Source organism: Macadamia integrifolia, chromosome 9 (genome assembly GCF_013358625.1).
Source record: "Macadamia integrifolia cultivar HAES 741 chromosome 9, SCU_Mint_v3, whole genome shotgun sequence".
Classification (NCBI taxonomy): domain Eukaryota; kingdom Viridiplantae; phylum Streptophyta; class Magnoliopsida; order Proteales; family Proteaceae; genus Macadamia; species Macadamia integrifolia.
Window position 1 is genome coordinate 18,034,259 of NC_056565.1, and position 24,775 is coordinate 18,059,033.

The following is a 24,775-nucleotide window of genomic DNA, read 5'->3' on the forward strand; positions in this document are numbered from 1 at the left end:
AAGGAGGAGGAGATGGGAGTTAGTCTCTCTAGAAGTGTCAATCGGTCGCGGGGAATTTAGGGCCTGCATCATTTTCACCTATTTAAGTAATGAGGCTTCACAGGTCAGAGCATGAACTTGTTTTCATTCAGTTGGTTAATTTTCGATTCATAATTGTATTCGGTTTATAATCAGAATTTAAATGGACTAATTGACTAATTGGGCTATAGAACGATCTTTAAACGGGTTATAATTGGGTTAAATAGGCTTAAACAAGCTATATACGATCAGTTACCGATTGGCACAATATTAATTCAGTCGATCTAATCTGACAACCATTAAGACCTTGCACCGAGACCACTTGATTATTAATCGATCGGTGCTTGATTCCAACATATTTAATAATTGATCGAATCGATCCCTGACTTCAATTGACCAGTTCAGGTCAGGCCTATCGATGGGTCCAACTTTTAGGTCCCTCAAATGTGGAAGAGAGGATTTAGATTTTGATGAATCACCGGATTTAGATTAAATTTTGTTTATTGGAAAAGAATTTCTCCTTTTTATTCCGATTTCAAATTTAAATGAATCACCACGAGATCACCAATTTTTGCATGCCTTAACTTTTTTCATTTATTGGTAGAAGCATGCATACAGAGGGATGAAATCTGTCTGTTCTTATTAAAGTTTGTTTTGTTTTGTGTTCTCTCCACCCTTCATTAAAAAACCTATTTCAACAATTTTTCTGTACTTTTCTTTCTTTCTTAATTTCTTCTTCATCTTCTACATAGAGATAATGGACGTCATAGTTGCAACTGCTCAAGAGATCATGGAGGAAACCTTTACTTCCCTGCAAAGTCCCACAGGGAAAGGTGGGAAAATTTCATTACCACATCAGTCGACACTTCTCCCTAATTTATGCAAAGTTTGTTATTTCATTCTCCCACCCCAGCAATTGAACAAGGTCAGTTTTTTTGTATTCTATAGAATACTATATTTTTACCGGACCTTCTATATTTTGCTTCGACATATCCATATAGACATTTGGTTAGAAAAAAACTGAGCACCTTATTGTTGTTGTTATTGTGTTGTTAATGGTGGTTTTGAGACTTAAAACATCCCTCTCTTATCTTGTCTTCGTTGAAAAATCGCGTCTTGATTTGTGTGTAATTATTAGGGTTAGCTGGAGGATGTCAACCTCCACCTAAAACACGACATGGGTACAATAAAGGCTTAATATGGCCTAATGAAACGTGATTTTTTTTTTTTTTTGGTTAGGTTGGAGCGCATGCAAAAAACAGAGCTTCCTTAAATTGCTGTGTGGTTGTCTAATTTGAAACTTTAAACATCCCTCTCTTGTCTTGCCTTCCTTGGAAAATCGCAAGTCTTGATTTGTGTGTAGTAATTAGGGTTAGTTGAAGGATGTCCACTACACCTAAAGTACGATTGTAGGTATAGTAAAGCCTTAATAGATGCCAATGATAATGCAAATATGAACACAGAAAATAACCCTCAATAAGAAAGGCTTGGGCTACAGGGCTACAAATGAAGGATTGAAAGAACATTGTATTAGGGATCGGGACCCTCATCTCCAACGACTCTCCCTCCAACATCTCTTTAATCAGACACATGTATGTTTGACGCTGCATGATCCATGTGTTGGGGCTGCATGCATATACCTGATTGGAGGAAAAATCGTTGGTGAGGATCCAGATCCATGTACTAGAAAGGAGGGATGTCATCATCTGGTAGATGAAATGCATAACTAAGAGTCTATGATATATGGTCTTAATGACATTTTAATCGATTCAAATCCTTTCTAGCTGTTGAGATGCCCAATGTGGCATCCAACGACTGGGAGGACCTGGGCACACATCCCAATACATGAGCGCACTCTCAACCGTTAGATGCGCATTGGACATCTCAGCAGTTGGAGAGGATTTGAGTCCCATTTTAATGGGAAAATGAGTCCCATTGCTTCCTCTGACACCAACTTGGATGTTCTCTCTCTCTCTCTCTCTCTCTCTCTCTCTCTCCTCTTATCCTACTTCCTGAAGTGGATCCGGCTACTCTCCTTAGCGGTGATTGCCCAAGTCGGCCCATAGCTACTTGGGCTAGCACCATGTGTTTTTAGATGGTAGTGATCATCTATCATGTGTAACAGGTAAGCCCATCGATCAACTAACCACTATTACTTCCTTGCCATGATGAAGACTCATCCTCAACCTACTATTCTTCGTCCCTTCTGCTGAGGGAACTGAAACTGTGACCATTATTCACTCGATAGTTCACTTGAATCTCAAAATTTACATCGATTAGGATCCCCTCAACGGTCCCTCTCCAACACCCTCAGGTTGGAGAGGATCCTAAACCTTTTTCAGAGGGACTCAGATCCTCTCTTGTGTGCTAGGTGCATAGCAGGACTCAAATCCTCTATGGTGAGCAGCAGTGAGGATCCAATGGGGCCCCTCAGCATGCACCCCGGCTGTCGGATGCTCACTATTGCTAACTGCCTCCCCGCAGAGGATTTTTGTGCTACCTAGCATTTATCAAATGGCAAGAAGGCCCTTAAGGTGCATACCCGAGATGCTCCAGCTGTCCGATGTGGTTGAGCACCTAGGACAGCTAGAGAGGATTCAGTCGTTTATAAACACTTTGGTTACAAAAGTGGTTAAGTGGTTACAAACAGATTAACTCTTTATAAGTTACAGAAAGAAGAAAGAACACTATCCAGTAGTGTGTCAACACCTAGACACAATGGGTGCAAAAAACCACGTTGCCCCGTGCTAAAGATGCTTACAGGCTCCCTCCATTGGCCATGCATACTAGCGGGTACCTGTGCTAGCAGGTGAGTAGCATTCCTTGCCCTTTTCATAATATGTTTTTGGGCAAAAGAGTGCTCCCTGGTTGCGAGGCCCTTGGGCACAGACATAAAGGTCGGCAAAATGAAACCCTCCACCCTTGTGAAATAAACTCACCCTGTTGATGCCCATGTGCATCTCCCTTCCCCCTTCCCCCTTATTGGGCTCGTGTTGGGATAAAGCTTCGCAAAAAGGGAGCTTTCTTTTCCCCTCTTTTTTTCTTTACTTGAGTTTCAGTTTTCAAGATACAAGTGAGATAAAGTTATGTGAAAATGGTTTCTATGAGGGGGAGTATGGCTCTTACGCCCAAATACACATGGGAGGGGGGAAATGACCACCCCACTCTCCATGATACAAAATGACTCATCGATGCTTTCTCGTATACTCCCATTGGTCCCAACGTATAAATAGGAACCACACTCCTCCATAGAAAACACTTTCTCTATATTTATTTAAATTGAAATCATATATGAACCAAGTGAGAGTGTAACTTAAACTATGGTTTTCTAGTTTCTCATAATCAATAAGATTGGTAGCAGATTTAACTTAACCTATAGTTTTCAGCCAACTAGTTAACCTTTGCCCCTCGGATATTATAACTAAAAAATAATCAATGCGGTCAGATAAACCACTGTTGGGAGTTTTTGCACATCTTTTTTATCACATAGCAAATCAGCTTTTTAAAATATTTTTGATAACTATATACATCACCAAAACATTTATCTAGGAAACATTTGCTGTCACTGTTATTTCAGCAAAACTTCTCATTAATAATTTCTAGTTGGAGAATGCAATGGCTTTGTTGGCCTCAGGTTTCTTCACTTCTTTAGTAACAGTAGCTGTGAGCACTCCTTTCTCCATGGCAGCCTTAAATTGATCCATTTTGCCATTTTGAGGCAACCTGAACCTCCGTAAGATGGAGTGTTATACTTTGCTTTCACATGAATTATTATAAGAAAGTAATATTTTGTCTGAAAGCGTGACCTACACCAGCGTTCTTATCTATCACTCTCCTCCACAAATAAAAAGGGCAAATGTGTCTTTTCAAAGGGGTAGAGAGAGATAAACACATGGGAGCGCTAACGTAGACTATGCTCCCAGACAGTTTTTTTACCGCTTTTTATAATAGCTTTCTAGGCAATATGTCATTTTTTGGTCATGTAGCCGTCAATTCAGATCCTCTCCAATGATGTTCTTGTGTCACTCTCTCTCCTACTTTCTCTCCCTCGTTTTCTCTCTCCTCACTAATATCTTTCTAGGATCCCAATCCTCACGTAGCACGGAGGCCAATAAGAGCATGCACAAAGGGCATATTTATGGAGGGATTTTTTTATTTAGATGGGGGGAGATGGTAATTTCACATGCTTATACGTCTAGATGCAGGGACTAAGTGACCAAACAGCCTTCTTTATATATATAATAAAATTGTAACTTTCTTAAGGTGCTAGAAACAATGATTAAAACAAATGTAAGAGGGTGGAGAATACCTTGCTTGTTCAGAGAACCCTCTCTCAAATGATAATGAGCTTTGTATTGACTACTCTTAAATGATAATTATCAAGTTCATAAAGATTCTACCAAAAGAAAAAAGTTCTTGAAGAAAATTGGGCCCCAGATTTTCTTATAGTTAGCCAATCCTTAGGCTCATACGTCATTTTAAAGACCAGAAAAATGTTGAGCACAACCCCTATACATCAATTGCTTAAGTTAGTTAGATGTCTTTGTACGCCTTTGTTTGATTACAAACCATAGTTGGAAAATTAGGTTTTGATTAGGAAGACTCGCCCGAGTCGAATCAAAATTTGAGATTCCTGATCAAAAGTCACGAAGACTTACCCTGTGTTAAAAAAAAAAAAAACTCGAGACGAGTCAAGATGATTCTACATTGACTCGATTTTTTGGCTGAGTCTTGGAAAACCCACTGAATCTGGTCAGTATATCAAAAGGCACTTAAAAAAAATCAAATAAAATCTCTTTACAATCCCAAATCCCAAGACTCCTAACTTAGTAACTTCTCCTACTCCTTTCAGATTTTTCTATATTTTTATGATTTATTTTCATGTTTATTGCATTTTTCTATATAAAAGAACTTTACCAAAATAAAATATATATAAAAGAGAAAAAACAAGACTCGGCCTGACTGGATTTGACCAAGTCGACTCGCTAGCTTTTTGACCGGACGAGTCGAGTCGAAAAACCTTGTTTTCCAACAATGTTACAAATAGAATTAAAAAGAAGAGAAATAAAATTTTAGAACTTAAAAATAAATTTTTGTAATCATTACTCCATGTGACTATATCACTAACTCCAAATCATTCCATATTTGATTATTAAATTTCATTTTACTTTGCATCTAAAACCTTTTTTCGAATAAAATGTAAAATAAAAATTACATGCAAAATGTATCATTATTAAATATGGTAACAATTTTAAGTAGTTTACACAATCACATCAGACCACATGGCATATTGATTAAAAAAAAAATCTTTATTAGGTTTAAAATTCACTTCTTTTCCCATTGAATTTCTTTTACAACCAAATATAGCCTACATGTTTGTGAAAGCATTACGTTTAAAGGGTAAGCATTAAGGGAAAAAAATTCCTGCTACTGTGCTACGTACCCTAATAGCATAATGTTCCTGCTGCCCACAATATCAAGTGCCAAATTGAATAATCCCGTTCCCTTATGGGTTCAAAAATTTCCCCATAAGTTTTTGTATTCCAAAATACTCATGCAAGATTCTATTTTGATGCATACTAGTGCAGACTGTCTAGAAAAACTTTGAACAATTTTTTATCCCATAAAAAAGGTCAAAGGCCTTTTTGAGGCTACTGGGCCCCTCCAATTACACTGGTTAAACTGGGCGTGGGTTTAAAAATTTTTTTTCTTGAAACAAGAATAATTTGGGGCTCGGATTCATCGGATTCTCACACCCATTAGATTCTGTCATTCACTTGGAAATTAGAAGGTTTGGAAATTGGAGAGTCAATAAGATGTGCACATACAGAATCCATGACTAACACCTTTCCTCCTGTTAAAAGTGAAGTTTCCTTAGCAAACGCCTAGTAGTGAAAGAAGAGAGAAGGCTTTTGAGAGTTTCTCAAAACGCTCTCTCTTGGCCGTTAAACTGCAAGAAAAAACAACATATCTTTCAAGAAAGGCAATTAGAGAAAAATTAAGGAAAGCAATCGAAATCTGAAATCGTTTCCTAATTCGCTACTTTCATAATCTCAGTTATTCAGAATTAGAAACTTGAAGAGCCCTGAAAAGGAAACCCAAGAAAACGAGGGAATTGATACTCCCACTCCCACACCCCTGTCCCTCTTCTATAAATATGGAAGGGAAGCCCTCTCTATCCCATCTTCCCCTGCATCGTTGAGAAAAAAGAATTTCAAAGCTCTGCAACTCTCAATCCAAATACCAAGCAGCTACCGATGTCGCTCTTCCCAAGCGGTAGCCGCCCACGAACCAACTTCTTCGACTACGACGACGACGACAGTGATTCATGGAATCTATTCAATATTGATTTCCCTCGTAGGGTTCCATTCGATTCTGGTTACCCTTTCTCCGATTCCCTCTCATTGCCTCACTCCCACTTCTCAGACAAGATTAATGAATTCACCATTGGACCTTTCAATAGGAACGAGACCCCAGAAGCTCACGTCTTCAGGGTTGAAATTCCAGGGCTCAACAAGGATGAAGTGAAAGTGGAAGTTGAAGATGGTGATCTTAAGATCAGTGGGGAGAGGAGCAGAAAGAAGGAAGAGAAGAAGAAGAAGTGGTGTCGATTTGAGAGCAGCAGCGGCAAGTTTCACTGTAGCTACACTTTGCCTGAAAATGCCAAGATAGATCAGATGGAAGTTTCAATGGAGAATGGAGTGTTGACTGTCACTGTGCCCAAGTGATGAGGGCAGCCTCAGTTCAATAAGCCTGTTTTAAGTCCTTTTTCTGTTGCAGTCTTCAGTTAGTTAGTACCCATCATTACTGGTATTCAGTTAAGTTAGTTATTTGGTAGAGGTTAGAGTGAGAGTGTAAATTTTTGCAACTGTCTTTAACAGGAAGTGTTGAATAAATATTTGATGACTACATATGCTATTTTGCTTCATTGGAGGAAAAAACTTTATGGAGATCAATTCTTATTATTTGATTCTGCATTTTTTGCTATTCTCTCTCTCTCTCTCTCTCAAACATTGCATGCATTCATTGAGCTTGGAATATACCAACCACAATTTCATGCATCTCCATGTTCACAAAATGATTACCAAGTTATCCAAATCCAGCCAGCAACTTTGTTCAATTTCTTAATTAATGGCTATGAACATATATTACTCTCCAATAAGGAAGAGCTAAAATGGTAAAAATACATTCATCTTTGGATGAAACATGAGAAAATAATCAGCAGGCACATAACTAAATTAAAAATGTTAGTGATACAATAAGACATGGGACTGCATGTCCCTAATTTATCATTCAATTGTTTGTTTATAATCTGGGAGAATATCAAAAAGTTCACCTTAAAACTTTTGATTATAGAACAGAAAAGGAAACCAATAAGGCAAAGAGTAAATAGAGTGTCTTGAATAATGTTTTCCAGTTCATACCCAAAAAATACCAGCCATTTTAGTGGTCATGCATTGAATGTTATTTTGTTACTTTCAAAAATTATCCTAATGGATCAAGATTTTAAAACTGGAATAAAAGTAATGGCACAGTGATCACCTTAGATGATTCCATAACTATAGTTTCAAAACTAGGAGAGCCTAATGTTTTACAACCCTTGATGAGAGAAAAATCATTGTTAATACAAATTACACAGCCATTACCATAACTTAGACAGAATTTTCAACGAGAAATAAATGGGAAACCTTACAACATCTATTAATTGTCTTCTCATAATGCTCTTGTGCCTGTGTAAACAAATTTAGGGAAAGAAGATGAGGGCAGGAGCCCAAAAACTTAGAAGGCCACTACAAAAGACAGAACTGAAGCAAGCAACTCACAAATGAAGATACAGAGAAGTAAGAAGACATAACTTGGAAGTTAAAGAGAACAAAATCTATCTCGAATAACAGCAAGGTAACTCTTCAAATTCTTTTGTGTTTGAGAAGCTGGTACCAGCATAAACCAAAGGAAAAGGCCAAACAAGACAATCTTTGTAATCCATGAGCTTCAGGAAAATACTGAAGTGATCCATCTGCCAACGTTTGTAGATGGTTGCATGAAAAACAGAAAAGATTTCGGTCAGATTTTAATAAAATAAATCACTATCACATATAACCAACCACAACCAACTATCCACAAAAACAGAGCAATTGAAGCTAACCAAAAAAAAAGGCAAATTAAATTAGAAGGCTTTCTTAGTCTTCCTTTCAGTTGGGCTCTGAAGTAGTTGAATTTCCATGGCTACTTATGGGAGTTCTATTTCAGGGTTGTGTGACCATGATCTCAGGAACCTCTCCTGAGGGAGCTGTGCTGCAGTTCTTTTTTGGAAAAAACCCAAGTCACAGTTTAAATATTTGTTTGATCTCAGCCATCCAATTGAGATAATAAGGCGTGTCGTCTCTTCCTGCTCTTGACTAATTCCTTCCATTTTTTGTTGGATAAGTTTTTCTGCCTTTCAAAATCTGTTAAAAATGACCATACTCATGTGGACTTCTAAGAAACACATGTCCCTCTTCTTTCTCCCAACCATCAAAACCGAGAAAAAAGAAACAAAAATTCGGGGTTGTATTTGGTTTTTTTTGGCAAAGGATTTGTTAGTTGTTGAGACTTGGTAGACGAAGGAGGACCGTATTTGTTCTCAGGAATCCAATCTAGCCATTTTTTTTTTCATTTTCCTCTGTTACTCTTCCACTTCCCCTCCTCCTAATCCGTTATTGCCCCACTCCCATACAACGCGGGGTGGGGGGCTGGACCCTTTTGACACCGGAAATAATGAGGAGGAGAACTCATCGCCACCGTCACCATCATCTTCCATAGCCATCCTCTCCTTCTTCTTCTTCTTTATCATTGTTGTTGTCGTCATCATCAATTTCAACATCAATGGCGGCAATGGCTCAGCTCCTCATCCCAGTTGCTTTCTACATTTCCTTTTTATATCTCTCTATGAATTCCATTGTCGTCATAGTCGACTCTGCCGCCTCCGTCCCTTTCACACCAGGAGACAGTTACCTGATCGATTGCGGTTCTTCTGCCACCTCCAACCTCCACAACGGTAAGACCTTCAAGTCAGACAAGCAATCTGCTTCTTACCTTTCCACCAAGAGCGATCTCCAGGTAGCCGTCCCCAACGGCGATGTGCCTTCCCCTATTTATTTGACTGCCAGGATCTTCGTCGAGGAATCCACCTATGTCTTCCGCATGGTCCGTCCTGGTTGGCATTGGATCCGTCTCCATTTCTTCCCTGTGGACAACCCCGAATTCGATCTTACCCACTCTGTTTTCTCCGTGGAGACAGATGATGTTGTCCTCCTCCACAGCTTTAGTATCACCAACAAAACCCAATGGGCTATGAAGGAGTACCTCCTCAATGTCACCACTGAGCACCTTACCCTCAAGTTCTCGCCATTAAAAAACTCTGCCGCCTTCATCAATGCCATCGAAGTTGTCTCTGCACCCGACAGTCTCATCACCGACGTGGGCACCTCCCTCGTCCCCGTTGCCGAGTTCTCCGGCCTCTCCACCCACTCCTACCAAACCGTGTACCGCCTCAACATGGGCGGCGCCACCATCACTCCCAATAACGATACCCTCGGACGTACCTGGGACCCCGACCTCCCCTTCCTCATGGCTAGGGGCCTCGCCAAGACCGTTTCCGTCTCTCCCAGCATCATCACCTACCCCGACGGCGTCTCCCCCTTGATCGCACCCAACTTGGTTTATGCGAGCGCCACCGAGATGGCCGATGCCCGTGTGACGAATCCAAACTTTAACGTCACCTGGAGATTTGACATCGATCCCGCATTTGGCTACCTTCTCCGCCTCCACTTCTGCGACATTGTCAGCAAGTCCCTCAATGACCTCTACTTCAACGTCTACATCAACGGCAAAATGGCCATCTCCGGCCTAGACTTGTCTACCCTCACCACCGACCTTGCTGTTCCTTACTATAAGGACATCGTCGCCAACGCCTCTGCTCTGTCGGAGAAGCTGATGATCCAAATTGGCCCTTTCAAAGAGGACACTGGTTCCGTCAATGCCATCCTCAATGGGTTGGAGGTTCTAAAGATGAGCAATTCTGTGGCGAGCTTGGATGGCGAGTTTGGGGTGGACGGAACCAAGCTTTCCTCCTCGGGGACGTCCCGGAAGACTGTTGCAGCGGTTGGGTTTGCCATGATGTTCGGAGCGTTCGTGGGGTTGGGCGCAATGGTAATCAAGTGGTACAAGAGACCCCAAGACTGGGAGAGGAGGAACAGCTTCTCGTCATGGCTGCTACCACTCCATGCCGGCCACTCCAGCTTCATGTCCGGTAGCAAGAATTCGGGTGGATCCCAAAAAAGTGGGTACGGCAATCTCTACTCCTCCACTTTGGGATTGGGTCGCTACTTCTCCTTCGCGGAGCTCCAAGAGGCGACGAAGAACTTCGATGAGAAAGAAGTGATCGGTGTGGGAGGATTCGGAAACGTCTATTTAGGAACAATTGACGATGGGACCTTGGTGGCTGTGAAGCGAGGGAACCCTCAATCAGAACAGGGGATCACAGAATTCCAGACGGAGATTCAAATGCTTTCGAAACTACGGCATAGGCATCTAGTGTCCCTGATCGGCTACTGTGACGAGAACTCGGAGATGATATTGGTTTACGAGTACATGAAGAACGGCCCATTAAGAGATCACCTGTACGGGAAGAACTTGCCGCCGTTGTCATGGAAACAGAGGTTGGAGGTAAGCATAGGAGCGGCGAGAGGGCTACATTACCTGCACACAGGAGCGGCGCAAGGGATCATACACAGGGATGTGAAGACCACTAACATCCTATTAGATGAAAACCTAATCGCCAAAATGTCGGATTTCGGGCTATCGAAGAATGCACCCACCATGGAGCAGACCCATGTAAGCACAGCCGTGAAGGGAAGCTTCGGCTACCTTGACCCAGAGTACTTCAGGAGACAACAGCTGACAGACAAGTCTGATGTGTACTCATTTGGGGTGGTACTGTTCGAGGTTCTATGTGCGAGACCCGCCATTAATCCAGCTCTCCCTAGGGAGCAAGTAAACCTGGCAGAATGGGCAATGCAGTGGAAGAGAAAGGGGTTACTGGATAAGGTGATTGACCCTACCCTAATTGGGGTGATCAACCCAGAATCCATGAAGAAGTTTGCCGAGGCTGCCGAGAAATGTTTGGCTGATTATGGTGTGGACAGACCATCCATGGGAGATGTTCTGTGGAATCTGGAATACGCATTACAATTGCAGGAGGCTTCTTCTCAAGCGAAGATGGACGAAGAAAACAGAGCTGCGGCGGAAGCTGCAACAGCCGCTGCTGCTGCCCCTACGGCGGCTGTCCCACTCCCAACTGCAAACAATGAACCAGCAGCCGAGGTCCATGCAATCACGGAGGATTCAGGAACTGCAATGTTTGCTAAGCAACTTACAGAGATCAATGGTCGCTAATTAATTAATTAATTTATCTATTAATCGATACAATCATCCTCCCCTTCGTTCATTACATTTGATGCTGATAATTATTAGTGGATAAATATGGTTCTAACTTTGACATAAATGGAATTGGATCACTAAAAGGAGTAAGAGCTGATGGATGAATCTGGATATGTGTAATTATCATCAAATTATATAGTGTCACTTGTCATGGTCATTTATGCTCTATTTTTGTTTGAATACTATGTTGTTTCCTTTTGTATGAATATGGGTGGGGAAGCATGGATTATGGAATGTGATAAGATGTGTTTTATTTTTATTGTTTTTTAATAATGGGATTAGCGAATATTATTTCTTTATAAAATCAATACATAATCAAATTTGGAAATACCTAAATCTTCTCCTGAACTTGAAATATGTGCAAGATAATTACATAAAGATATATGACTTTCAAATTAATTTTGAGAATCCTTTTTATAGAGATAATGTAAAGAACTTTTTAAGTATAAAAAGTGTCATCAAGGTGTCAATTAAAAGAATTAATTTACTAAAAATAGGGGTGTCAAAACCTAGCCCGAACCGATAAAACCGATCGTAATTGATCAATAAGATTCAAATCAAATTAAACCAATCCTTATTGGATTGGTTTTAGATTAAGGTATGTTGGGACTAGCTGAAAACCAGTCCAAACCAAACCGACCAATAATCAAACTGAAATTAAACTGAATGAAACCGATAAAAAAATAAATGATTATGAGATTATAAATTGATGAATTAACCATCCATGTTTTACAATATTAATGATAAAAAATTTTATTGTAAGGGAAATTGTTATAAATCATCGAATATTAGGTTATGAATCGAGAAATTGATTTATAAATTATAGTAATGCTTCCATTGATTTCCTTGGTCTCTATATAAAACTAGTTGGATAGTTAAATGAATGATTGGATAATAGGGTTTATTTTGTGATTTCAATATTAGTTTTCTTCTTAGTAATTTATTATCCATTGGTTTCAATATTAGTTATCTTTCCCTTACAACGATAAACCATGATTTAATAATAAATTTAAAGTTTTTTTTTTTTTTTTTTGGGTCAAATCTTGTCAGTATAAGTTATGAATATAAGATTCATTATGGTTCAACCCCAATAATAAACCAATCTAAATCAGTATTAACCCGACATTGAAAAATCGAAATAAATCAAAACCAAACCGGACCAAAATCAAAACCGATCGAAAACTAAAGTTCCTTAACAGATTGGTTTTGGTCTCCCTCATTCCTAGACCGAAACCGATTCAAACCAATCGAAACCAAACCAAACTGACTAATGACAACCCTACTGAAAATAAAAGAAGGTGATAAGGTATAAATACACCTTCATATAGGGGTGTCAATTGATCGGGCCTAGCCAGCCCAAGTGGGCATATACCCCTATATCATGACTTGTCTATTTAAGGAATGAATCAATCTCAATCGAGCTTGGCTGGTTTTTTAACTTTAATTGGGATTCTACAAATTGAATTAGTCGGGCTATAAGTGGACCTTAAATGGGTTTTAATTATCTTAGATTTTAGAAATTTTAATATTTATAAAATCATCAACAATTTAGAAAATTGATTACACTTTCTTATAATCAATAATTGATAAAAATATCAATGTATAGCATATTCTATCTTAAAAAATAAATCAAAATATACATTTAAACGATCAAGCTAAATGTGTCAAACTGAGTTGAACTTGTAATATATTGGGCGATTGAACACCTGTCAGAGTTACACCATGCACCACTGCACAGGAAACAACGGATTATAAACAGGCCGGTCTCGATCAAACTTTAATCAAATGGACTCAATCAGGCCTGTTAGGTTGGGCTTGAAATTAACACCCTACTTTTATAAGCATCGTTCTAACGTTAGCGATATGCTCTGACTCTACCTCTACCTATGACTCACACTCTACCCCACCTTACTCTACCTAAATCCTTTCTTGTCTTCTGGAGACTTTTTTTTTTTTTTTTTTTTCCTAATGGATACCACGTATCACAGCAAATATAGAGACCAATAGAAAAAATTAGAAAAAGAATCATTCTACTCAACTTACAAAATGATAAATAATCATAATAAAAAAAAGAAAAGGTGAGAGAACATTTGACGTAGGATAGCATAGTCTTTTCACAGGCGTTATGTCTTACCACATAGGAACACACTATTAGGTAACATTCTTTCTTCTATTGAAAGAAAGAAAAAAAAGACTCCACCCTTGAACTGCAGCGAAATATCAAGTTCATCCCAATGCTTTTTCAGAAATATCATTGCCCTCCCCCTAAAGTCAAAGATTTTACCTATCGTCCCGCACCAATTGAAATGACTATTAAGTTAGCTAAATTTTTTTCCTAATATTAAAACTACCCCTACCTTTTCTATTGAAACCGATTCCACCCCATCATTCACCATTGCTGAGTGGATTTTGAAATGGAAGGGTCCTATGGGATTGAAGGGTGAGATGAAGATCTGCTTTGCTTCTCATGCTCTAATGGCTTGGGAGATTTGGAAGTTTCGAAATTTGCAGTGTTTTGACACCTCTTCTCCCCCCTCCAAGACTTGGATTGCTAAGGTTAACCCAGTTCTCCCTTTGGCCCCCCCCTCAGAATTGCATTGCCATCTTTTCTGACGTTGCCCTATCCTCCACCCCTAAGGCATTGGGATTGGGGTGTGATGCCTCTGATCTCTCCTTGAGACCTTGTTTTGTTGCCTCAACTCACCATGCTCCAACACCACCTTTGGCTAGCGAAGCTTTGGCTATCTGTTTAGCTCTCTCTTCGGCCAGACATGTAGATTACTCAAGGGTAACGGTGTTCTCCGATTGCTTTACTCTCATAAATAGTCTTTCTTCCCCCTCTTTCCCAGACATCCATTGTGAGTATTGTCCATGATATAATGTCTCTCAAAACTCTTTTTTCTCTTTGTTCCTTTTCATATATCAGCAAGTCTTGTAATGGTTCGGCTCATGCAGTGGCTAAATGGGCTCTTTCTTACTAGACTGAGGGTTTTTGAATTCCTTCTCTCCCTAGAGAGCTTGGGAGTCTTGTATCGGCGTGTTCGCCCTGTTTTGCTGAATAGAAAGTTTATTTGCACAAAAAAAAAAAAATCCTTAATGCCATTGAACACATACGAAATGAATACTTAAAAGGCTGCTTCTCTCCGCAGAAAACTATGGCTTCTTGTCTGTCTAGGCTCCTCTTCTTCTTTTTGTTCTCATTGATCTCTCTTCTCTCCTCCGTTTCTTCATTAGCGCATATGATACCAGTTTGTTAGATCAAACACCAAGAAACACGAATAATAAAGAAGCAATAGATCCGTACGACACTGAGATTTAACGAGCTTCACACACCAGGGTGGTGTGCTACATCCTCGGGCGAAGAAGAAGATGATTCACTATGCAGAAGAGAGATTACACCCTAGCAGTGACGAGAAAAAAAAACTCCCCCTGAAACCCTAGCTGCGTGAAAACCCTAGAATACAATGACTTTCTCAACAAGCAACAATACATTATATATACTCCAAAATCGTGGGTCGACCCATCGGGTCACGGTCGATCCGGTCCAACCATACCCCCGCACCCCCATTCGAGATCAGTGATGGGCTCCGGGTTTGGGCCTATCGGCCCAACCCCACTGCTTCCATCACAGATCTCAAAAAAATTCCTATTCGGGTCGCCACCAAAATATGTCGGATCGGGTCAATCTTCAAAACGGATCAAGAATTCGAGACAAACTTAACATCGACCGCTCTTAACACTCTCTCTCACACAATTTAGCAAGAACCCCTCAACAGATCATAGGAGAAGCTCACCCACCTGGCTTCCGCTTCTTTAATCAAAGCCTGATACCTAAAAAACACTCTAAGCTCTATTCTCTCTAAAACCCCTCTTTTCCCTCACAGCTATGGAGGATACTCCACTTCCTCAGCTTTGGAATTCCATGTCAAATCGTCCCCTTCGCATCAACACAGGTAGTGATCTGGTCTGGGTCCCTTGTACCCACCGCTATATCTGCAGGAATTGTTCTTTTGCAAACCAGAACCCCTCAAGCATCCAGACTTTTATCCCAAAATTGTTGTCTTCCGCAAAGATTGTGGGCTACAAGAATTGAAAATGCAGTTGCCTTCACTGCTTCGATGTCCAACCGAGATGCAGCGGTTGCGAACCCAATTTGAGATTTTTCTCACAGATCTGCCCTCCTTACATAATCACCTATTGTTCAGGATCAACTGGTGGTATTCTACTCTCTAAAACCGTCGTTTTTCCAAAGAAAAATGTACCTGATTTCATCGTCGATTGCTCTGTTTTCTCCACACGTCAGCTCTCTGGAATAGTCATCATCGATACCATTGCAGCTCCACCTGAAGAAGTTCTCTTACTGTCTCCTCTCTCACCGCCTCGACGACACCAACCAAAGTAGTTCACTCATCTTAGATGATATACAACCATTTCCTATCAAGGAAATGTAGAGAGAGAGAGAGAGAGAGAGAGAGAAGTGCTAAACATGGATTTTGATACATTGAGAGGGAAAGGGGTTTGGTTTACTTCATAAAGGGCATAATTGCTTTTCAACATGTAAGGAGTAGTTTTGGTATTAGAAAAAAAAAAATAGTTGACTTAACAACATTTTCACACCTCGATAAATAGAATCTTTGAGTTTATAGAAAGGACACATTTTCACACCTCGAAAAATAGAATCTTTGAGTTTATAGAAAGGACAATGATATTTTTTTAAAATGTGTAGGAGGAACTTGATATTTTGTTATAGTTCAAGGGAAGGGAGTGATATTCCCTCTTAAAGAAACCAAACAAAAGACAAAATGACTACTAAATATAATGCACACATACGTAGAAGTAAAACATCCTTAGGTTTCTTGAAACCCAACCCATTCCTAGATCTCCAAGACTCAATTTAGGTCCAATCCAAATCTGTCGGGCTCATTCCTAAGCTTAATCGTGTCAGGTTCATGCCAACCCGACCCGACCGACCCTAGTTGATCCTGATTTTTGTCAAGGTCAGACTAGTCCTCTTTGATCTCGTTTTGGCATTTGTGTTCTATGCATTTAAAAAAAAAAATCAATATACAATTAAAATTATGAAGTGCAACACAATAATTGACGTTCATGACATTTGACCAGAAGAATCTATGTCTAGCTTTCATTATTTAGGATAAAGGATGACATCACTGAATTATATTATATAAATCAGAGTTAAAAATTTAGAACAAGTTGAGCTTTTCAACCCTACTCTGTCCATAAAATCAGAAATCTTAACCAAAGTCCTAATCGAATCCAAGGCGGGCCAATATGGATTCTAACTCTCAAGGCCAAACTAGGGTATCGTACTAAGAATTCAAGGTCTGTAGTTGTCCCATAAATGTAAAATCCTTGTTTCCAACCTTGATTTCCACTTTAGTTAGAGAGAAATATGGCTGACAGCAACTTTGGAACAAAAACCCTTCAAAAAATCATTTTTTTCTAAAAAATTACCCATATTGGCCATTATATGACCGTAGCGCCGATACGTATCGATACTCACCGATACTTGTTGATATATACCGATACGTGCCGATCGATACATACCGATACTCACTGATACGTACCAATACATACCGAAACGTACATTTTACCTCAATTTTATATTTTTCATAGAGTCGTATCGAGGCATGTCGTATCGTATCGATGTGTATTAGTGGTATATTGATGCATATCGGTATATATTGTAGAATATATATCCATACGAAATGATTTAAAAAATTCAATGTATCGTATCGGTGTGTATCGTATCGGCCGACTAAATTTAAGATACGTATCGGAGGGTATCGTATCGGTATCGGAGATACTTAAAACCATGAGTTCACCCCAATGCTTTTTCAGAAATATCATTGCCCTCCCCCTAAAGTCAAAGATTTTATCTATCGTCCCGCACCATTTGAAATGACTATTAAGTTAGCTATATTTTTTTCCTAACATTAAAACTACCCCTACCTTTTCTATTGAAACCAATTCCACCCCATCATTCACCCTTGCTTAGTGGATTTTGAAATGGAAGGGTCCTATGGGATTGAAGGGTGAGATGAAGATCTGCTTTGCTTCTCATGCTCTAATGGCTTGGGAGATTTGGAAGTTTCGAAATTTGCAGTGTTTTGACACCTCTTCTCGCCCCTCCAAGACTTGGATTGCTAAGGTTAACCCAGTTCTCCCTTTGGCCCCCCCTCAGAATTGCATTGCCATCTTTTCTGACGTTGCCCTATCCTCCACCCCCAAGGCATTGGGATTGGGGTGTGCTGCCTTTGATCTCTCCTTGAGACCTTGTTTTGTTGCCTCAACTCACCATGCTCCAACACCACCTTTGGCTGGCGAAGCTTTGGCTATCTGTTTAGCTCTCTCTTCGGCCAGACGTGCAGATTACTCAAGGGTAACGGTGTTCTCCGATTGCTTTACTCTCATAAATAATCTTTCTTCCCCCTCTTTCCCAGACATCCATTGTGAGTATTGTGCATGATATAATGTCTCTCAAAACTCTTTTTTCTCTTTGTTCATTTTCATATATCAGCAAGTCTTGTAATGGTTCGGCTCATGCAGTGGCTAAATGGGCTCTTTCTTACTAGACTGAGGGTTTTTGGATTCCTTCTCTCCCTAGAGAGCTTGGGAGTCTTGTATCGGCGTGTTCACCCTGTTTTGCTGAATAGAAAGTTTATTTGCACAAAAAAAAAAAAATCCTTAATGCCATTGAACACATACGAAATGAATACTTAAAAGGCTGCTTCTCTCCGCAGAAAACTATGGCTTCTTGTCTGTCTAGGCTCCTCTTCTTCTTTTTGTTCTCATTGATCTCTCTTCTCTCCTCCGTTTCTTCATTAGCGCATATGATACCAGTTTGTTAGATCAAACACCAAGAAACACGAATAATAAAGAAGCAATAGATCCGTACGACACTGAGATTTAACGAGCTTCACACACCAGGGTGGTGTGCTACATCCTCGGGCGAAGAAGAAGATGATTCACTATGCAGAAGAGAGATTACACCCTAGCAGTGACGAGAAAAAAAAACTCCCCCTGAAACCCTAGCTGCGTGAAAACCCTAGAATACAATGACTTTCTCAACAAGCAACAATACATTATATATACTCCAAAATCGTGGGTCGACCCATCGGGTCACGGTCGATCCGGTCCAACCATACCCCCGCACCCCCATTCGAGATCAGTGATGGGCTCCGGGTTTGGGCCTATCGGCCCAACCCCACTGCTTCCATCACAGATCTCAAAAAAATTCCTATTCGGGTCGCCACCAAAATATGTCGGATCGGGTCAATCTTCAAAACGGATCAAGAATTCGAGACAAACTTAACATCGACCGCTCTTAACACTCTCTCTCACACAATTTAGCAAGAACCCCTCAACAGATCATAGGAGAAGCTCACCCACCTGGCTTCCGCTTCTTTAATCAAAGCCTGATACCTAAAAAACACTCTAAGCTCTATTCTCTCTAAAACCCCTCTTTTCCCTCACAGCTATGGAGGATACTCCACTTCCTCAGCTTTGGAATTCCATGTCAAATCGTCCCCTTCGCATCAACACAGGTAGTGATCTGGTCTGGGTCCCTTGTACCCACCGCTATATCTGCAGGAATTGTTCTTTTGCAAACCAGAACCCCTCAAGCATCCAGACTTTTATCCCAAAATTGTTGTCTTCCGCAAAGATTGTGGGCTACAAGAATTGAAAATGCAGTTGCCTTCACTGCTTCGATGTCCAACCGAGATGCAGCGGTTGCGAACCCAATTTGAGATTTTTCTCACAGATCTGCCCTCCTTACATAATCACCTATTGTTCAGGATCAACTGGTGGTATTCTACTCTCTAAAACCGTCGTTTTTCCAAAGAAAAATGTACCTGATTTCATCGTCGATTGCTCTGTTTTCTCCACACGTCAGCTCTCTGGAATAGTCGGATTCGGGAGAGGCCCATCATCGATACCATTGCAGCTCCACCTGAAGAAGTTCTCTTACTGTCTCCTCTCTCACCGCCTCGACGACACCAACCAAAGTAGTTCACTCATCTTAGATGATATACAACCATTTCCTATCAAGGAAATGTAGAGAGAGAGAGAGAGAGAGAGAGAGAAGTGCTAAACATGGATTTTGATACATTGAGAGGGAAAGGGGTTTGGTTTACTTCATAAAGGGCATAATTGCTTTTCAACATGTAAGGAGTAGTTTTGGTATTAGAAAAAAAAAAATAGTTGACTTAACAACATTTTCACACCTCGATAAATAGAATCTTTGAGTTTATAGAAAGGACACATTTTCACACCTCGAAAAATAGAATCTTTGAGTTTATAGAAAGGACAATGATATTTTTTTAAAATGTGTAGGAGGAACTTGATATTTTGTTATAGTTCAAGGGAAGGGAGTGATATTCCCTCTTAAAGAAACCAAACAAAAGACAAAATGACTACTAAATATAATGCACACATACGTAGAAGTAAAACATCCTTAGGTTTCTTGAAACCCAACCCATTCCTAGATCTCCAAGACTCAATTTAGGTCCAATCCAAATCTGTCGGGCTCATTCCTAAGCTTAATCGTGTCAGGTTCATGCCAACCCGACCCGACCGACCCTAGTTGATCCTGATTTTTGTCAAGGTCAGACTAGTCCTCTTTGATCTCGTTTTGGCATTTGTGTTCTATGCATTTAAAAAAAAAAATCAATATACAATTAAAATTATGAAGTGCAACACAATAATTGACGTTCATGACATTTGACCAGAAGAATCTATGTCTAGCTTTCATTATTTAGGATAAAGGATGACATCACTGAATTATATTATATAAATCAGAGTTAAAAATTTAGAACAAGTTGAGCTTTTCAACCCTACTCTGTCCATAAAATCAGAAATCTTAACCAAAGTCCTAATCGAATCCAAGGCGGGCCAATATGGATTCTAACTCTCAAGGCCAAACTTGCACACCTACACATAAAGGATATAATATTTTGAATTATTACTGTCAGATAGTTAAATGAATTGAATAACTATGAGTCAAAGATTAGAGTAACTATATTCGTGTCTGTTTAGTTTTCGATAGATTCGAATATTTTCTAGACACAAATTCTCCTAGGAGACGTATCAAATATGGATATTCTACATGCAGAAAGAAGAGAATTATAATTGAACCAATGTGATGGTCTCTTATTCTACCCTTGGTAAGATGTTGGCCCGCAATGGGTTCTTCATCACGACTGTGAACTCTTGCTTCTCTGACAAATCAATATCATCACCATCCACAGCCGTCCATTTGAAATCCCTGACCAAATTGGCCACAAAATACTCCAAGTGATGTAAGGCTAACCCTAATCCAGGGCAAATCCTCCTCCCTACACCAAATGGCATCATCTTAATCTCCCTACTCCCTGTTATATCGAATACTTCTTCTCCCTCCTTGCTCAAGAATCTATCTGGCTTGAACTCCATTGGATCTTTCCAGACTTTGGGATCCCACCCCATCTCAGCAACCATGAAATTCACCGTAGCTTTCTTTGGTATAACATGTCCGTCCAACACAATATCTTCAGTGACAGCATGTGGCAGCACGAAATGGCCTGGTGGGTGTCGCCTCAACCCTTCCAACACTACCGCCTTCAAATATGGGATCTTCTGCAAATCCTCTTCTCTAATCTTCTTCTCTCCTGAACTGACAAATCCTTGGATTTCAGAATAGAGCCTTTCTTGGATTTCTTGGTTCTTCACCAGGTTTGCCATGATCCACTGCAATGCTGTAGATGTCGTGTCGGTACCGGCATTTAGAAACTCGGAGCAGAGAGTCACCATTTCTTCCTCGGAGAGATTTCGACCTCCTTCGTCCGGGATTTGAAGATCAATTAGTGTATCGACGTAAGAGACTACAAATTCATTTGGGTTCTCTTGTTTCTTCTCCTTTCTTTCTCTGCGGGCTCTAATTAAAGGAATGAAAACAGATTCTTGTCTGCGGCGCATCTCAAGCAACTGGTGCCAGCGTTTTCTAAAGACTATTTTCCCCAATTTTCCAAACAAAGCAAATACTCTGAATCTTCCCGCATTGAGAAGAATGGTCCTCTGTGTTTCTTCGATCTCTCTGATGACTTTCTCATCGAGCTTTTCTCCCAAGCACATGAAGACTAGCAAGCAAAACATGGCATATTGGAAATGATCCATCACTTGGACGAGTTCCCCAGATTCAACATGATGTTTCAACCGCTCAGTTAACGTCTCCAAGACCCAGTTGCGAGCTTGAGCAAAGGATTTAACCCGTGAAGGGTGGAAGATCTCGGAGGTGAGATTCCGGCGGAGGAGCCGCCACATAGGGCCATAGGAGGCGGAGTTGATGGTGTATAGGTTGCTTTTGATGAAGCGAATAGGGGACATGCCCGGTGGGCGGTCTGCAAAGGTGGCACCGTTCTCAATGAGGGCTTGATGGGCAAGGGAGTGGTTGGTGATGAAGATCGATGGTCGTGACCCGATGTGGAGGGTGACGATAGGGCCATATTTGTGGCGGAGATTGTTGAGGATTTGCTCAATTTGTGAGAAGGAGGATCTCTGAAGCCAGAGGAAACTGCCGATTATGGGTACTTTAGGAGGCCCTGGTGGAAGAGAGAGCTTCTTATGTTTGGATTTGTTGTGAGAAAAGAGATCGACTAATAGTTTGAGGGATGCACAGAGGCAGAGCGAGAAGATGAGGACAAGCCAGATCTCCATTATTGGGGATTTTGGACCTTGAAGTAATCAAACGAAACGGAAACGAAGTGGCTGAAATGGGAAGGGGCGAAATGGCATTTTAAGGTGCGGTGGAGCCTCTAGCAAATTTACACGGTATTGTATTGACTCCAGAAATGGTTTTTTGGATGTGATGGAGAAAAGAATTCTGGAATCTATTCGCCGTAAAGGTCATGAGAATGGAGGGGCATGAATCTCTCCCCCCATCATACCTAAGCGCAAACGTCATCATATTATTTTGAGTTTCCTTGGTTGGAGAAAGAATCGACGTCATGTATTTTTCTTCTAAAACGTAATTTGATACATGGTTAAACGGGGCTAGAGAGAGATTGATAGGTGTATCAAAAGAGGGTACGTAAATAAAAATAAATAAAAGGATAAGAGAACGCTAACCAATCACTTGGTTACAGTACCAGACCACCACGCATTAAAGGGAGAGTTGGTAGAGTGGACCTTTCATCCAAAAAAAAAAAAAAAAGGTGGAGTGGACCACACAAGGGCAGGGTAAAAGAAGCTTGCGTCTAAGCGTAAAGGATGGACCTCTCCAGGGAAGTTAATCTGCAATGTGGTGTAGGGCAGCTCCTCTTGCGGACATGTGGCCAATGCTCCATCAAACCGTTCTTGTTGAATACAGTCTTAATACTAGGGGTGTCAATTCGTGGTCTGACGCGACTAAATCGATCGGGACCGACCATTTATAGACCGGCCTGGCCCAGACCGTTTATTAAATATGTCGGGCTTGAGCCCGGCCCGTTTATAAATGGTCGGTCTCGATTTTGCTACTTGGACCGTCGGGCGCCCGACCGAGACCGATTGAATAACGCCGGATCGAGACCGGCCTATTGTGCATCGACTTGGCCTGACCCTTTAATGATTGTAGAATACCTATTTTACCCCCCAAATTAAAGAATAAAAACTAAAAAGTAAAAGACATGTTCACATTTTAAATAATGGTTATATTTGGTATCATTCATTGATTTATTGTCATTTTTTTGGGCTTGCATGAGTGGGCCAGAATATAAGAGCACATTTTAAAGAGGGTCCGTTTAAAAACCGGTTAAAGCCCGTTTAACATCAAATATGTCCGTAGCCCGGTTAAGGCCCGACTAAAGCCCGATTAAGGTAGCCCGACTATAGCCCGAGACCGACCGACCGAATATAAAGTGTACCATGCCCTCAATAACTAAGCCCAATTAGTTAAATGGGCGGACACGGTATAGCCTTTGAAAGTCTTCAAGCCCGATTATGCCCGATCGAAATCTGACCGGCCCGACCAGTTGACACCCCTACCTAATACCCACCAGATTGTTTCATTGTTGGTTTTCAATCTCTCTCTCTTATTCTTCTTCACCTTCTTCTTCTTCTTTCCTTTAATTGTTTCAGGTTTTATTTTTTGTACTTACGTTTTGTTGTGCGAGCTTCTCGATCTGGAGCTCTATAATGAAGGAAGGAATTTTATTTGGGAATAAAAGTCCCTGGAATAGTGGAATCGGGTGGGGTATTACGATTGTATCCAGCTTCAATGGATTGAGCAGGGGCACGGTTTGGGCAAACATCCTTAGTTGTTAATAGAGAGTTGGGCACCTGTCAACAGCAGGAGCTTCACTGCACTTCACCGTAGATTAGCTTCCCTACACAAGATGTTTTTCTTAAAGAGCACGACTGGTCAATGTTCTTTTTCCATTAAAATTTTGGGGGTGGTTATTTGGGTGTCTCTCTTCTCCCCCAAGTAAGGAGCGAAATTGTCTTCTAACATGTGGTGGAGTGAGATAGACGAATGGAAGCATTGACCTAGGACAAACCCTTAGACGATGTTGTTTTTCCCTTAAAATTTTGAAGGGTTTGGTTTTTGCACGACACCCATGTGCTCCATGCTGATGGCATGCACCATGAGTGTGGGACAATAGAGGGCAAAGAATCATTTCCGATGGGGGAGAGAGACAGACATGCTAGGCACACTACCAATGTACCCAACCTTTTTCCTAATTTCCTAATTTTCTTTTGGGAGAGGGATAGGTATGCCGCCGATATCAAGTATGCTAGCGGATAACACCAATAGGAACACATGATGGAGTATCATTCAGGAAGGATATATGGGTTATTTCAGAAAAAGGGAAGAGAGAGATAGACACAATGGGTGCTAGCATACTTGATATCGGCGGCATACCCAATCTTTTCCCTTTTCTTTTTTATGTTATTTTCAAAAGTACTTTAAATCAATATAATGAGAGTGTACTTAATATAATGCTATTATAAATTAAGAAGCATGTTTATTAAGGCTCTCTTTGGTATGATTTCCATTTGTATTTATTAACTATTTTTTATAAATTATTTATGACAATAAATTATGGACCACAAATAGTATTCGTTTGGTTACTATTTATAAAATAGATTATACAATGAGAAAATAGAGTTCAGTTTTCACTTGAGCTTTGAGCTTTGAGCTTCAAGCGAGAGAGATGATAGGATTTGAGATTTTTTATTGGAAAAGTATAAAACATATTGAAGTTACTTTTTTATCATTGATTTTGAGTAGTTTAGCACA

At 40.4% G+C, this 24,775-nt stretch overlaps 3 protein-coding genes and 2 pseudogenes across 3 annotated transcripts; 4 read left to right on the forward strand and 1 right to left on the reverse strand.

The window, feature by feature from the left end:
• The first annotated feature begins 6,110 nt into the window (after positions 1-6,110).
• LOC122088110 (18.1 kDa class I heat shock protein-like) lies at positions 6,111-6,927 on the forward strand. The gene has a single exon (XM_042657268.1). The coding sequence runs from the start codon at positions 6,276-6,278 to the stop codon at positions 6,744-6,746; it is 471 nt and encodes a 156-aa protein (XP_042513202.1). The 5' UTR covers positions 6,111-6,275; the 3' UTR covers positions 6,747-6,927.
• A 734-nt stretch (positions 6,928-7,661) lies between these two features.
• LOC122088486 (probable receptor-like protein kinase At2g21480) lies at positions 7,662-11,756 on the forward strand. The gene has a single exon (XM_042657767.1). It carries the CDS (start codon positions 8,884-8,886, stop codon positions 11,452-11,454), a length of 2,571 nt encoding a protein of 856 aa, XP_042513701.1. The 5' UTR covers positions 7,662-8,883; the 3' UTR covers positions 11,455-11,756.
• A 2,898-nt stretch (positions 11,757-14,654) lies between these two features.
• LOC122089588 lies at positions 14,655-15,950 on the forward strand (annotated as a pseudogene).
• Positions 15,951-18,266: 2,316 nt separating this feature from the next.
• Positions 18,267-19,579, forward strand: LOC122089589 (annotated as a pseudogene).
• A 948-nt stretch (positions 19,580-20,527) lies between these two features.
• Positions 20,528-22,346, reverse strand: LOC122088450 (cytochrome P450 89A2-like). Its single transcript, XM_042657719.1, has one exon. The coding sequence runs from the start codon at positions 22,210-22,212 to the stop codon at positions 20,671-20,673; it is 1,542 nt and encodes a 513-aa protein (XP_042513653.1). The 5' UTR covers positions 22,213-22,346; the 3' UTR covers positions 20,528-20,670.
• Between the last annotated feature and the right edge of the window lie 2,429 nt (positions 22,347-24,775).

What these genes read in the sequence shown, in the direction of transcription:
- LOC122088110 (XM_042657268.1), top strand. Translation starts at nt 6,276, where the DNA reads ATGTCGCTCTTCCCAAGCGGTAGCCGCCCACGAACCAACTTCTTCGAC.
- LOC122088486 (XM_042657767.1), top strand. Translation starts at nt 8,884, where the DNA reads ATGGCGGCAATGGCTCAGCTCCTCATCCCAGTTGCTTTCTACATTTCC.
- LOC122088450 (XM_042657719.1), bottom strand. Translation starts at nt 22,212, where the DNA reads ATGGAGATCTGGCTTGTCCTCATCTTCTCGCTCTGCCTCTGTGCATCC.